The sequence below is a fragment of the Rhinoderma darwinii genome, chromosome 1 (assembly GCF_050947455.1).
Source record: "Rhinoderma darwinii isolate aRhiDar2 chromosome 1, aRhiDar2.hap1, whole genome shotgun sequence".
NCBI classification, from domain to species: Eukaryota; Metazoa; Chordata; class Amphibia; order Anura; family Rhinodermatidae; genus Rhinoderma; species Rhinoderma darwinii.
The window spans coordinates 342,259,233-342,274,460 of record NC_134687.1 but is presented as its reverse complement, the minus strand read 5'-3'; the positions used below and the strand labels follow the sequence as shown (position 1 = coordinate 342,274,460).

The following is a 15,228-nucleotide window of genomic DNA, read 5'->3' as shown; positions in this document are numbered from 1 at the left end:
CTGAAATAGATAAAGAGCATGCAACAATGTTAGATATAATACCAGTTATTATTCAGATCATGCTACTGCATAAAGAACGGTAAAGGGGTGCATCCCACAAAGCCAAAAATTATACAAAAAGTAATAGGACAGAGCACCAATATTATAAAGAAAGTACCAATAAGCTTTATTTAAAACGTACAAGACAGATAAATAAAAATTAAAAAAATCACACATTGGATATAGTGACATCACCGGAGTGAAGTATACACGATAAACCCATGTTCAAAGCATGATGGATACATCAAATACGTAAAGTGCAATGTGCTAAATACTACGTAAATGCAAAGAAAACCATATATGCTGTGAAAAGTTCTTATACACAGTGGAGTCACATTATTATGACCACCAGCGAATATCCAGAATAACCGCTGTGTGCAACAGCTAGACAGGCTGGGAGTCTCTCAATAAGGTGCTGGTAGGTTGTCTTAGGTATCTGGAGCCATTCTGACTGCAGTGCATCCAACATTTGCTGGAGGATGCGTGGGGGGAGGATCCATAGGGCGAACAAGACGATCGAGGTGGTCCCACAGATGCTCAATTGGGTTCAAGTCTGGCAAATTAGAAGGCCAGAGAAGTACTTGGAAGTCTTAGTCGTGCTCTTCCAACCACTGATGGACATTTCCAGCCCCAGGGAAGACAAACAGCATATATGGGTGGACGTGATCTGCAACAATGGATTTATACCCAGATCGGTTCAGAGTGCCTTCCACATGGATTAGAGGGCCCAGAGAATGCAATGAAAAAATTCCCCAGACCATAATGCTGCCGCCACAAGCTTGTGTTCAAGCAAAGATTACAGGGTGTTTGTTCTCTGATGTTTCTCGCCTGACGCGCCAACATCCATCCGTTCGATGAAGCAGAAAAAGTGACTCATCAGATAAGGCAACCCTTTGCCGATCAGTGATCCAATTCCAATACTGCCGTGCAAATTGAAGCCTTTTTATTTCCGATGCACCTTTGTTAGCATAGGAGCAGTGACCATCCATCAGCTTCGGAGCACCATACGCAGTAGGGTTCACTGAACTGTTTTAGACACATGTCTCGTAACCCCCTGGTTGATTTTTGCGGTGAGCTGCACCACTGTAGCGTGTCGTTCGGCCCTCACCTACCTTTGTAGCCCGTAGCCACGACTGTTATTCCCAATGGTGCCATTTGTCCATTTACGATACACTTTCACCACAGCAGCACGCTTAAAGTTCAAACTGCGCTGTTTGAGAAATACCTCCACCCTTGGCCGAAAGCCAATAATCATCCTTTTTTTGCAACTCTGATAAATCGCCCCTTTTACCCATAAAAACAACGAGTGATGTGTGTTCAGACAGCCTATCGCACACCTTATATACCCAGCACACGACATCACTTCCTTCATGGCCAACACGCTGCCGAAAGAAGGAGGTGGTCATAATAACGTGACTCGACTAAGTACAACATATAGTTAGGTCCAGAATTATTTGGACAGTGACACAATCTTCATGATTTGGGCTCTGCATGCCACCACATTGGATTTGAGATCAAACAACGGAGATGCAATTGAAGTGTAGACTTTCAGGTTTAATTCAAGGGGATTAACAAGAATATCCAGTGAAACGTTTAGGAATGGCAACCGTTTTTCTACATAGCCTTCTCATTTCAAGGGCTCAAAAGTAATTCGATAAATTAACATTATCATAAATAAAATGTTTTTTTTGTAATACTTTGTATAGAATCCTTTGCAGGCAATGACTGCCTGAAGTCTGGAATCCAAGGACATCACCAAACGCTGGGTTTCCTACTTTGTGATGCTTTGCCCGGCCTTTACTGCAGCTGTCTTCAGTTGTTGCTTGTTTGTGGGTCTTTCTGCCTTAAGTTTTGTCTTAAGCAAGTGAAATGCATGCTTGATCGGGTTGAGATCTGGGGATTGACTTGGCCAATGCAGAATATTTCACTTCTTTGCATTAAAAAACTCATGGATTGCTTTTGCAGTATGTTTTGGGTCATTGTCCATCTGTACTGTGAAGAGACGTCCAATCAACCTTGCTGTATTTGGTTGAATCTGAGAGAAAGTATATCCCTGAACACTTCGGAATTCATCCGGCTGCTTCTGTCTTCAGTCACATCATCAATAAACACTAGTGACCAGGTGCCTTTGGTAGCCATGCATGCCCATGCCATCACACTGCCTCCACCATATTTTACAGAGGATGTGGTGTGCTTTGTATGATGAGCCATTCCAAGCCTTCTTCATACTTTCTGCCTCCCATCATTCTGGTACAGGTTGATCTTAGTTTCATGCTGTTCCAGAACTGGGCTGGCTTCTTTAGATGTTGTTTGGCAAAGTCTAATCTGGCCTTTCTATTTTTGAGGCTGATTAATGATTTGCACCTTGTGGTGAACCCTCTGTATTTGCTCTCATGAAGTCTTCTCTTTATGGTAGACTTAGATACTGATACACCTACTTCCAGGAGAGTGTTCTTCCCTTGAGTAGATGTTGTGAAGGGGTTTTTCTTCACCATGGAAAGGATTCTGCGATCATCCACCACTGTTGACTTCCGTGGATGTTTAGGTCTTTTGAAGTTCACGAGACCACCAGTTTACTCTTTTTTTAAGAACGTACCAAACTGTTGCTTTGGCCACTCCTAACATTTGTGCCGTCTCTCTGATGGATTTCTTTGTTTTTTTCAGCCTAACAATTGTCTGTTTCACTTGCATTGAGAGCTCCTTTGACCTCATGTTGTGGGTTCACAGCAACAGCTTCCAAATGCAAAAGCCACACCTGGAATGAACTCCAGACCTTTTACCTGCTTAATTGATGATGGATTAACGAGGGAATCGCCCATGCAGCTCATTGAATAGCTTTTGAGATAACTGTCTAATTACCTTTTGGTCCCTTGAAAAAGAGGCAGCTACATATTAAAGAGCTGTAATTCCTAAACCCTTCCCCAAATTAGGATGTGAATACCCTCAAATTAAAGCCGAGTCTCTGCCCTTTAAGCCCATATTGATAATATAACTGTATATTCAATATGTTTTGGTAAACCGCTAAAATGCCAAGACTTGTGTCACTGTCCAAATAATTCTGGCCCTATGTAAAAGAAAGTGCAGCATGTAATATACCATGGCTTTAAACATACCCATCTGTACAACACAACCGGGATGGCTCTAACCCCGTTTCGGCACAGCCTTTGACAAAGGGTGTGCCGAAACGTGTATCGGGGTTGGCGCCATCCTAGTTGTGTGGTACAGATGGGTATGTTTAAAGCCATGGTATATTACATGGTGCAATTTTTTGTACAAATGTTGTACTTCTCTTAGCACTACTACTTGTTTACATCGAGCCGCTCACACATGTCTTCAATTATATTGCCTCTTTGTTAAGAATTATTCACAGTAAATATATGTAGTGCATTTTTCTATGTAGTTCCATAGTATTCAGCACGTTGCATTTTACATATTAGATGTATCCATATTGCTTTGGACATGGGTTTATCCTGTATATGTAACGGTTTTATTTATATGTCTTGTACGTTTAAATAAAGGTTTTTGATATTTTCTCTAGAATATTATTGGTATGGCCAATTACTTTGTAGGTGTATACTGTGGGTAGATGTAGAAGGCGAACAGGTCGATCTGTGTACTTTCCCATCGTTCCACGAGTATTTTGGAAGGTTTTTTTATGACAGAGTCGATTCTCCCAGATTTAGTGTCTGTTGTCTCTGGTAGTCTGCCTTCAGATTCAATCCCTTTTGATGTTCTGCGGCTAAAGATTTTCTCTGCTAGGCTCTGAAAGATACTGTCTCGAGACCCCTGATGCTTAAAAAAGACTGCTACCATCATGTCTAAATAGATGAGAAAATTACTGTTCTTGGACCATTTCTAATTTTTCCTGGGAAACTCCCAGATAGCATAAAGTGCATTGTAATTTGATGACTGGTTTCTGATGGATTGAGGCCACTTCCCCTGAAACGAGAGCAGGTTTGTGTGGGCTTCACAACACCAATCATTGGCATCTGTGGTGGTGATGGATAGAACTTCATCTTGATATTATAGACCCCTCTCTGCATAGGTTTTGACTGGACCGTCACCAGTGGAGAGATCTTTTCATCTCTGGAATCAGGACCAGTGTTTTTTTCTAGGGATGTTGACTTTGAGTTCTTGTATGGCAAAGAGACGACTGCAGATATGCAGGATGTCAATTGCCCCTGAATACTAATGGCGGTTCTGATGAAGCAGGATTTCAGTTTCGAAATGCTACAGAAATTTTGTTGAAAAGAGCTCCTTTTGGTTGTGTGGTCAAAAAAAAAAATGTAAAAAAAAAAAAGAGCACTGCTTTTCTGAGAACAAAGGGATACTCAAATATTTTCCTGGTACTGGGAGTTAGATCTGATTTCTCCCGTGAGATCCATCCCAAGGATCCAAGATGATGGACCGTAAACTAAAGAGGAGACGTCAGTTGATGTTCAGATTTAGCTACAAACAGGATATCATCTAGTTAAGGAAATACTATTCTAGATTTCTCTCCACCTCTTTCATTACATTTGTGAATATACAAGGTGCTAATAACACCCCAAACAAAAGATAAAGGAGCTGAAAAGGTATTGAATTCCATTCTTTGTACGGTCTGCGAACCAGATTTTTTTTTTACCATGAATGGTGGATAGCTAGGTATAGTCATCTTTTAGGTCCACTGTTGCAATGACTGCTTTTTTCCTTCTGAGTTTTACTGCTAACTTTAGCATTGAGTGGTTTAGATTTAAAAATGGTTCTGAATTTTCTATTTGAGTTTTTCACAAGAAATAACCTGAGAGTAGAGACTTGCTCGATTTGCGTAACAGGCTGCACTGCTCTTAGAAGCATGAGTTCTTGTATAACTTATTCTAGATAAGGTTATTAAACAGAAGATGGACCTGTTAACATAAATCTTTAAAGAGGGTGAAGAATCGAATTCTATTTCATAGCCTCATGAAATTTGAGATCCATTTGCTTGTTGAGATTCATTCCCACACATCTGTGAAGTCCTTAAGTCTTCCTACACCTGGCGTCATTGTTTGGAAGATGATATGATTGGAATTAAAAATAAAGGTTTTCCCGTTTACTCCTTTTCCGTAGCTCCACCTACAGGCTTTCCCTTTATCCCTTTTGTTTTCGCGCTTGTATGATCTGGGGTGACAAAAATTGTGTTTCCTTTCCTGGGTTCTTTCCTCTGGAAACCCTTTCTTATGGTCAAAAGGTCTCTCTAAACTTTTGTCAGTACCAAAGACAAACTGGCCATGAAACGGGAGACCACAATTTTTAGAGGCCATGTCGAACGTCACATCTGCGGGTCGGAGGGAGCGCGTCAGTGTCAATCCTGTTTCAATGTGCCTCCCTGCTTCAAGCCTTCCCCAATCCACCGCTGGAGGTGAAGAGCAGCCCTGTATTTCTCCAGCTGCAGCCTACAAAAAGAGAGAAAACAGCACTGCGGACTCCTTAAAGAGATCCCAACACCTCTCTGGTCTGCCTACCAACTGACAGGGACAAAAAGAAACACTGGAGATGGGAGAAAGGGTGAGGCGTTTGAATTCTGTGCTTTTACCTGTCCCTACCAGGAGGCAGCAATCTCAGGGGTGCGGTCATAGGAGATGACTTGGGAAAAAATTTATTTTATTAAACGGACAGACAGAGGAAAAAGAAAATTGTGAAGTCATGTTATATTTGATCTAGGGTTGCACGATGCATCAAAATATCGATACTATTTCGATACCGTGCACTCAAACAGTTCAATAACGTTAATTCATGTATTTCGATACTAAGCTGTACGGCCGCACAGCTTAGTATTGTAATACATGAATGTAGTTCGAGCGGGGCTGCGGCTGTCTAATACAGCCATTGCCCCACTCCTGACAAGTGTGCGCATGCATGCAGCATGAGGTGATGCGATTAGCGCTGCACTAATGAGTGCCGGCACTGAAGAGAGAACATGGCGGGCGCAATGCAAAATACCCCCATGTTCTCGGTTTTCAGTGCCTGTGCAGCCGCTCATTAGTGCATGGCCGGACACATCACCTCATGCTGACCGCGCGTGCACAGTGTCAGGAGCGGGGCAATGGCTGTATTACACAGCCGCAGCCCCGCTCTAATGGCTGAGATCAGAGAAACCTTTAATCTCCACCGCTATTCCCCCTTGAATGCTGCGGTCAAAGCGGACTGCAGCATTCAAGGGGAAAATGAGAAGGGGGGGATGCCCTTTGGATCGCGTCACAGGGAATGCTTGTGATGCGATCGAGGGACATACCATATATGGGCAGAGGGCCCAGGGTCCATTGAACGACCCCAGGGCTGTCTGGCCATATTTCCTGTTAAGGCATACTTAGGTATGTCCTAACAACTGCCTGTGTTATCAGTACACAGGCTAATGTACTGGCATATAGATATATGCCTGTACATTAAAGTTTAAAAATAAAAAAAGTAAAAAAAAGTCATGTTAAATAAAAAAATAAAAAAAGTAAGAACACATTTTTAACAATAAATGTTTAAATAAAAGTCTCAATACATAAAATGCACATATTCGTCGCGACCGTAATAACAAAGTTATAGCGTCATTTATGATGTTTACGCTGTTAATTTGTGAGGCACATTGTATTATGAATTTTGAACCTCCATGTGCCTCATTAAAACTAATTAACCCCATCATGTACCGCACACATTACCCAATGTTGTCTCCATTATGACTGAGGAACCTGATGGGGTTATTACTATTAATGTGAGGCACATGGAGGTTCAAAAATTCGTGGCTCACAACAGAAAATTGATTTTTTATTATTGTTGGCATAGTATCGTTTTGGTATTGAGTATCACAATACTACACGAAGTATCAGTATCGAAGTCCAAATTCTGGTATCGTGACAACCCTAATTTGATCAGTTAGTAATTTAAGAACAATATTTAACACTCGGGAAATGCATGATACAGTACTCGCCTTCTTTTTCTGGTTTCTGAAGTTTACACCAAGGTACCAAGTAAGCAATCTCATTTTCCTGGTTGTCTATCATAGGCGATGCTTTAGATATGTAATTTTCCTGCCATAATTTGTCTTGAGCTAGCTTGGAGCGAACTGCTGATCGATGTGCAAAGCTGTCTGTAGAAGGAAAACAGGATGAAATATGTTACTATATAGGGTTCATAGGCTTGTCCAGAATTAGAAAAACATGACTTCTTTCTTTTGAATACAGTGCAACACCTATTCACAAATTGTGTAGATTCGTAGCTCCGCCACATTAAATTTAACGGAACAGAGCTGCAATACCAGTCAGAACTCATCGATTTGGCACGGTGCCTGGAAATGTGTCTTTGGAGGAGGTTTTCCTATGAGAATGTAACAAATATAGCGCGTCTCAGCCATCTTATAAAGGGATGATCTTACTTGCCTGACTCCCTCTATTTTTACTAGACTGACAACTGATAATGCCATCTCAAGGACTAAAATCAGACATGATCAATAAGGTAACTTTATAATAGAATGCAAAGTTTTTCTCCTGAGACATGGAGGAAAAGTCTTGGAATCTGTTAGATAGGTTTCTGTTGAACAAAAAAGGTCTGTCTGAATAATTTTGGCTTGCAAGATAGTTAAATGAGAAGACACAACAAATGAGAATTACCACAATTCTTTTATCATTTGTATTTGCTGGCAGAAAAGGCGCTTTAATGATCATTAAATCACTGAGGCTGAAGCAAAGGGTACCCCATGATGCAAATGTTTTTATTTAATCCACAAGGAAATGTCTAAGAAATAGAGACAACTATGCTTCAACCCACGATGAGGTGGAAAAAAAAAAAACACACACACCTACTTACACACATTATATATATAGGTCCAAAAATCAGGCAGCACTCCAAGGTATAAGCAAGGTAGAAAAAGGTGCTTTATTGGTCCATACAAAACACAACGTTTCAGCTTACCTTGGAGTGCTGTCTGATTTTTGGACCTTACTACAGCAGGTCTGTTAGCCCTGACCTGGGCAGGTCGGCACCCACATACGATTAATAAGGCTGTGCGGCTGACATTTTGAATCAAATAGTGTTTGCCCACCTGCCACGACAAGGCAACCTCCGTAAGGTGGGGACCTACTCTGCACATACACCCAGAACTGGGACTAAGCCTATATATATATATATATATATATATATATCTATCTGGGGATGGTAGGAACCAGCATTGAACTAATATATATATATATATATATACACACACACACACACACACATACACACATATATATATATATATATATACACACATACACACACATCCTTCTCAATGAGTTAGATTATCAAAAAGTTAATTTCAGTAATTCAATTCAAAAAGTGAAACTCCCATATTATATAGATTCATTACACACAGAGTGATCTATTTCCAGCATTTTTTTCTTTTAATGTTGATGATTATGGTAACAGTTAATGAAAACCTAAAATTTAGTCTCTCAGAAAATTCGATTATTATATAAGCCCAATTTCAAAAATGATTTTTAATACTGAAATGTTGGCCTGCTGAAAAGTATGTACAGTATATGCACTCAATACTTGGTCAGGGCTCCTTTTGCATGAATTACTGCATCAATACGGCTTGGCATGGAGGCGATCAGCCTGTGGCACTGCTGAGGTGTTATGGAAGACCAGGTTGCTTGCATTGTTGGGTCTGGTGTCTCATCTTGCTCTTGACAATACCCCATAGATTCTCTATGGGGTTTAGGTCAGGTGAGTTTGCTGGCCAATCAAGCGCAGTGATACTGTGGTTATTAAACCAGGTATTGGTAATTTTGGCAGTGTGGGCAGGAGCCAAGTCCTGCTGGAAAACGAAATCAGCATCTCCATAAAAGTTTGTCAGCAGAGGGAAGCATGAAGCTCTCGAAAATTTCCTGGTAGACGGCTGCGTTGACTCTGGACTTGTTATAACTCAGTGGACCAACACCAGCAGATGACATGGCTCCCCAAACCATCACTGACTGTGGAAACTTCACACTGGACTGCAAGCAACTTGGATTGATGCCTCTCCACTCTTCCTCCAGACACTGGGACCGAGATTTCCTTATGAAATGCAAAATTTACTTTCATCTGAAAACAGGACTTTGGACGTCATCACCTCTAACGGCAGGACCTAGAGCTAGCTCTGATTCCTGCCATTAACACCTTAGATGCAGCAATCGAATGCGATCGCTGCATCTTAGTGGTTGGCAGATCGGCAGCCCTGCCCTGCCATCGGAGGGTTGCCGACTGCTGCCATGATAAACAGGAGCCCTAACAATAGCCTTCTGCTCTGCCATTATGGAAACCGATTAGGCCCCACCCAGATGCGAAGCCTAATCGGCTTGCTGTCAGTGAATGACTGACAGATGGTAGTGCAATGTATTCGAAAAAAATCTGGACAGTTGGACCTCCCAAAAAAAATAAAAAATTGTAAAAATAAGAGTTTAAATTAATAAAATAAAAAACACCATCGCTCTTTACTACACCCCTTAATAAATGCCTTGAGGGGTGTAGTTTCCAAAATGGGGTCACTTCTCAGGGGATTCTTTTATTATTTCACATCTGTGCCTCTGCAATTGTCAACCAATACTTTGTAAATCCCCAAATTAGGCCTCAACTTCGCATGGTACTCTTTCACTCCTGAGCCCTGTCAAATGTCCAGGCAAAAGACTAGGGCCACATGTAGGGTGTTTCTAAAACCGGGAAACACAGCAGAATAATTAGAGAGCTGTCTTTTTATGGTGACACAAGCTGGGCACCACATATTGTCATATCTATGGAAGAATTCCCATTTTCACTCTGCAACAGAGTGCACACTAACTTCTGGAAAACACCTGCGGGGTTAACATGCTCACTACACCCCTAGGTGAATACCTTGAGCGGTGGCTTACAAAATTGGGTCACTTCTGGGGGGTTTTCCCTGTTTTGGTCCCACAGAGGCTTTGTAAATGCGACATAGCACCCAACCCGGCAAAATCTGCACTCCAAAAGCCAAATGGCGCTCCTTCCTTTCTGAGCCCTACTGTGTGCTCAAACAACAGTTCATGACCACATATGGGGTATTGCCGTACTAGGGAGCAATTGCTTTACAAACGTTGGGGAGCTTTTTCTCCTTTATTTGTTGAGAAAATGAAAAATGTTGCGCTAAAGCTACGTCTTATTGAAGAAAAAAAAAATATATGTTTTTTTCATTTTCACTGCCCATTTCTAATAAAATCTATGAAACACCTGTGGGGTCAAAATGCACACTACACTCCTAGATTATTTCATCAAGCGGTGTAGTATCCCAAACAGAGTCACTTTTGGGTAGTTTCCACTGTTTTGGTCCCACAGGGGCTTTGCAAAAGAGACATGGTGCCAAGAAAACAATCCAGCAAAATCTGTACTCCAAAAGCCAAATGGCGCTCCTTTTCTTCTGATTCTAGCCGTGTGCCCAAATAGCAGTTTATGCCCACATATGGGGTATTTCCGTACTCCAGAGAAGTTGCTTTACAAATGTTAGGTGGCTTTTTTCTTTATTCCTTGTGGACATTGCTTTTTTCTAGCTAAAACTTCATCTTATTGGGAAAAATAAAAAATTTTCATTTTCACATCCAAACGCTAATTAAATCTTTGAAACACCTGAGGGGTCAAAACGCTCACTACACCCCTAGATAAATTCCTTGTGAGTGTAGTTTCCAAAACGGGGTATTTTTGGGGAGTTTTCTTGGTTTTGGCATCACAAGACCTCTTCAAACCTGACATGGTGCCTAAAATATTTTCTAATAAAAAGAAGGCCCCAAAATTCACTAGGTGCTCCTTTGCTTCTGAGGCCTATACTTCAGTGCATAAGCACACTAGGGTCACATGTGGGGTATTTCTAAAAAACTGCAAATTCTGGGAAATAAATATTGAGTTGCATCTGGTAAAACCTGTGTTATAGAAAAAAAATGGATTAAAATATGAATTTCTGCAAAAAAAAAAAAATTATTTGTAAATTTCACCTCCTTTTTGCTTTAAATTCTTGTGAAACGCCTTAAGGGTTAAGAAACCTTCTAAATGCTGTTTTGAATACTTTGAGGGGTGCGGTTTTTAAAATGGGATGACTTATGGGGGTTTCTATTGTATAGGCCCATCAAAGCCACTTCACAACTGAACTGGTCCCTGTAAAAATAGCCTTTTGAAATTTTCTTGAAAATGTGAGAAATCTCTGCTAAAGTTCTAAGCTCTGGAACGTCCTAGAAAAATAAAAAGGATGCAAACAAAGTAGACATATGGGAAATGTTAATTAGCAACTATTGTGTGTGGTATTACTATTTATTTTTTTTACAAGCAATACATTTAGATTTAGAACAATGCAAATTTTTGCATTTTTTCGCTACATTTTGGCGTTTTTCACAATAAGATACTGAATGTATCAACCAAATTTTACCACTAACTTAAAGTACAATGTATCATAAGAAAGTAATTTCAGAATCGCTTGGATAGGTAAAAGCATTCCAAAGTTATTACCACGTAAATTGACACGTCAGATTTGAAAAATAAGGCTCGGTCAGGAAGGTCAAAAGTGGCTGCAGTGGAAAGGGGTTAAAGACTTCGGAAACCTTTGCAGAGTGTCACACCATGAGTCGACAATCTTGAACTGTACCCAATACTCTAATTTTGAGAAACTACATTTTGGGTTTTTGTTAACTGTTAGCCATAATCATCAACATTAAAAGAAAAATATGCTGGAAATAGATCACTGTGTGTAATGAATCTATATAATATATGAGTTTCACTTTTTGAATTGAATTACGGAGATAAATCAACTTTTGATGATATTCTAATTCATTGAGAGGGACTAGTATATATATCTCAAATCAATATTAGGTGTGATCATCCTTTGCCTTCAAAACAACATCAATTCTTCTAGGTACACTTGCAGTCATGGATTGTGTAGGATTATAGTCAGGTGTATGATTAAACAATTATACTAAACAGATAATGATTATCATTTTCATATGTAGTTTGAAACCCAGTCATTAACTGTAACAAAACAGCTGTGTAAAACTGGGTGAGGAACAGTCAAACTCTGATACAAAGGTGAGGTCGTGGAAGACAGTTTCATGTCACAGGTCCACCAAGGCAAGATTGAGAATAGCACGACAAGGCGACCTCTGTAAGGTGGGGACCTACTCTGCACATACACCCAGAACTGGGACTAAGCCTACATATATATATCTGGGGATGGTAGGAACCAGCATTGAACTAATATATATATATATATATATATATATATACACACATAAACACACACACACACGAACACACGAACACACGAACACTCCCATGAATGCCATATTTGCTCAGTGTCTTTCTTATTGTGGAATCGTGTTCAATGACCTTAACTGAGGCCTGCAGTTCTTTAAATGTTTGCCTGGGTTCTTTTGTGACCTCCTGGATGAGTCATCGATGTGGTCTTTGTGACCTTTTGATAAGCCGGACACTCCTGGGAAGGTTCACCACTGTTCCAAGTTTTCTCAATTTGTGGATAAAGGCTCTCACTGGGGTTTGCTGGAGTCCCAGAGTCTTAACAAAGGCTTTGTAACCCTATCTAGACTGGTGGATTTCAAGGACTGTTTTACATATGTGTTTGAATCTCCTTGGAACGGGTTGTCGTGACCGCGACCCGACAGTCACAAGAAATCTAGGTTTGGATTTCTTGCGACTATCGGGTCGCGGCAACCTGCGGGTCACAACAGGGCCACATTGACTTTATTACACGCGATGCATGCAGATGCACACAAAGTTGCCATGTAGCCCTAGCGTTAACAAAACAGTCAGACTTAAAACTGCTAAACTTAGCTTTCATTTTTTTTAAGCCGCTGTGGAAAAATTAAAATTCTGCTGAGCTTGGTTGCTATGAGAAACGCCAGTTTTACTCTTAATAAGGGGAGAAAAAAAGAGAGATGCATGGCGCCACATAGTGCAGATAAATCCAGGAGAGCTGGACATATAGGTTGAGAAAAAAATATATACTCTCACCTACACTGGTTGTGCTCAAACATACACAACTCGGATGTAGGTTTGATAAAGTGAATGTAAATGGTGTGCTGCTGCCAAGATCCAGACTGGTATACAAGGAATGTCACCGCAACATATAGAACAATGTACCGCAAAAACTAACCATACACAGCGATTGCTACACATGAAATCAAGGGAGTTTGAGGTAATGATAGGTATAAATGTAATAATAATAAGGCGACGCGTTTCAACGCTGGACCAGTGTCTTCCTCAGGCCATACATAAAACAAACAGTGATTCTCCTTAAACTGAGATATTTGAAAAATAACTGCTAAAGTATAGGGGTCAAAGAGTGGCCATGACGTCATTGCAAGATGAAAACAATATAAATGGCCGTTGAATCGTCACATTTGCTCTATCAATGTTACGGTTTTATACTGTGGATTTTGGTGCGTTTTTAATTTTTTTCTTTATAAACTTGTCAGATACAATTTTGAGGTGGAAACACAAGAGAAGTTGACATGCTACAGATATAACAATCCACAGAGTTGCCGCAGGAAAATCTGGTCGGCAAATCCGCATGTAATGTGCATTGTGTGCATGTGACCAGTTTTGCTAATTCTGCCCGTTTGTGTTTACGTTGGTTACCTTTGTCTATTAAAAGTAGTTTGATTATCTGAAACATGCACGTGTGACAATTATGCAAAAAAGAAGAAATAGAGATACTTTCACAGCACGTCCTAGAGCTTAAAGGGGTTGTCTGGTCTAGAAAATCCATTTTAAAATACTCTATTAGGGAGTATGGAGTCAATAGAGGATGTCCCCTATATGAATCTACAAAGAAGGTGTCTCGTTCTTAGGGACCCAGCGCGTCCATGCATTCCAAAGAAAACGCATTGATATCTAGGGAATGTGTAGTGCCTAATTGTACCTGTGGTGGCGCTGCTGGAAAATGGAACACTTGCTGCCAAGTTCACTAACAGGTTACAGCCGATTGATGGGGGACCCTTGTAATAAAAATGGATTGTCCAAAGTAGAAAACCCCTTTAATGACAGTTAGTATTAACAGTAAGGTAATAGAGGACAATGACCTATAATCTTACAGTTTCTTTTTCACAACTAAAGAAGGCGGCCTGTACTAGCCAAATCTAGTTTTGGAATGAGCACAAAGAAAACAAAGAAAAGGGCATTAGATGATCAATAAACAGTAACAAACTGTCAAATCATCTCTAAACCTGGTTATTTTGACAAAGTATTTAGCATCATACCATATTTCCATATGTGGAACACCTTATTCAGTCCACCTAATTCATATGTCCAATAGCCAACCATTTCTGAATGTGCCGTACGCAGATGAAAGTTCTCCTTTGTAAGCTGCATGAATTTGTTCATCATTGAGGGCTTGATAGAATAAGTGCGAAATTCATATAAAGTTGTGTCATGTTGGCGGGGACCGGTTGCAAATGTAGCTTTTGCCTAAAGAAGCACAATATATTATTTGTGAATCAGAGCACAAGAAAATCTCGAGGACACTAACCAACATTGGCCTAATATTCATAATATACATTTATACCTAGAATAATATCCAAAGTAGTATTTTTTTATACCAATCAGAAATATGTAGCAGGTGCCGCCATATTGAATGCATTGACATATTGTCATAAGGCCTGCATATGATGGACATATTCTGGTTATCACATTTTTCGAGATAGTAGAAAATAATGAACAGCCTCTCCTACTTTTGGGGGGCACCTTAGCAAAAATAATAAGGAATTGCATTTTACAGATCGCCAGTCTGCAAATCCTACTCCGCTTTTTATGGCGATAATAGTCTGCCTTTGGGACGCTTTTATATAGGTTCTTATAGAAAAAAGCGTACAGCCTTGCTGATACGGTGAGCAGAGGCTTTCAATCTCTGTGGTTTAGCAATGAAAGGTCATGTTCTCTGATAAACTTTAAACAGAACCTAACACTTTTGAACCTGACATCAGTTGAAGAACATTTAAGTCACTGGCCCAATGCTAAAACGGTTAGAAGTTAAATAGAGGGCACAGGTCATATTATGTTACCACACAACTGTAAGCAAATGGACGTGCTTGTCGACAACTTAAACATAGTGCAGATATCTGAGGGAACCCGAGACCAGATGCAAGTTTTACAAGATTTATTTTTGGAAAAACCCCTGATTATATCTGAAGTGTGGATCCCCTCATGTGGACCTCT

At 40.3% G+C, this 15,228-nt stretch overlaps 1 protein-coding gene across 2 annotated transcripts in view; it reads right to left on the bottom strand.

Annotated features, from left to right (window-relative positions):
• The window catches only part of NIPSNAP3A (nipsnap homolog 3A), a 51,834-nt gene that overhangs the window by 24,828 nt on the left and 11,778 nt on the right, over positions 1-15,228 (bottom strand). For both annotated transcript variants that reach the window (XM_075825984.1, XM_075825995.1), the window contains exons 2-3: positions 14,274-14,481; positions 6,977-7,135 (exon numbers count right to left, since the gene is read on the bottom strand). In XM_075825984.1, coding sequence (XP_075682099.1) covers positions 6,977-7,135; positions 14,274-14,481 — 367 coding nt within the window. The remainder of the gene's footprint in view (positions 1-6,976; positions 7,136-14,273; positions 14,482-15,228) is intronic.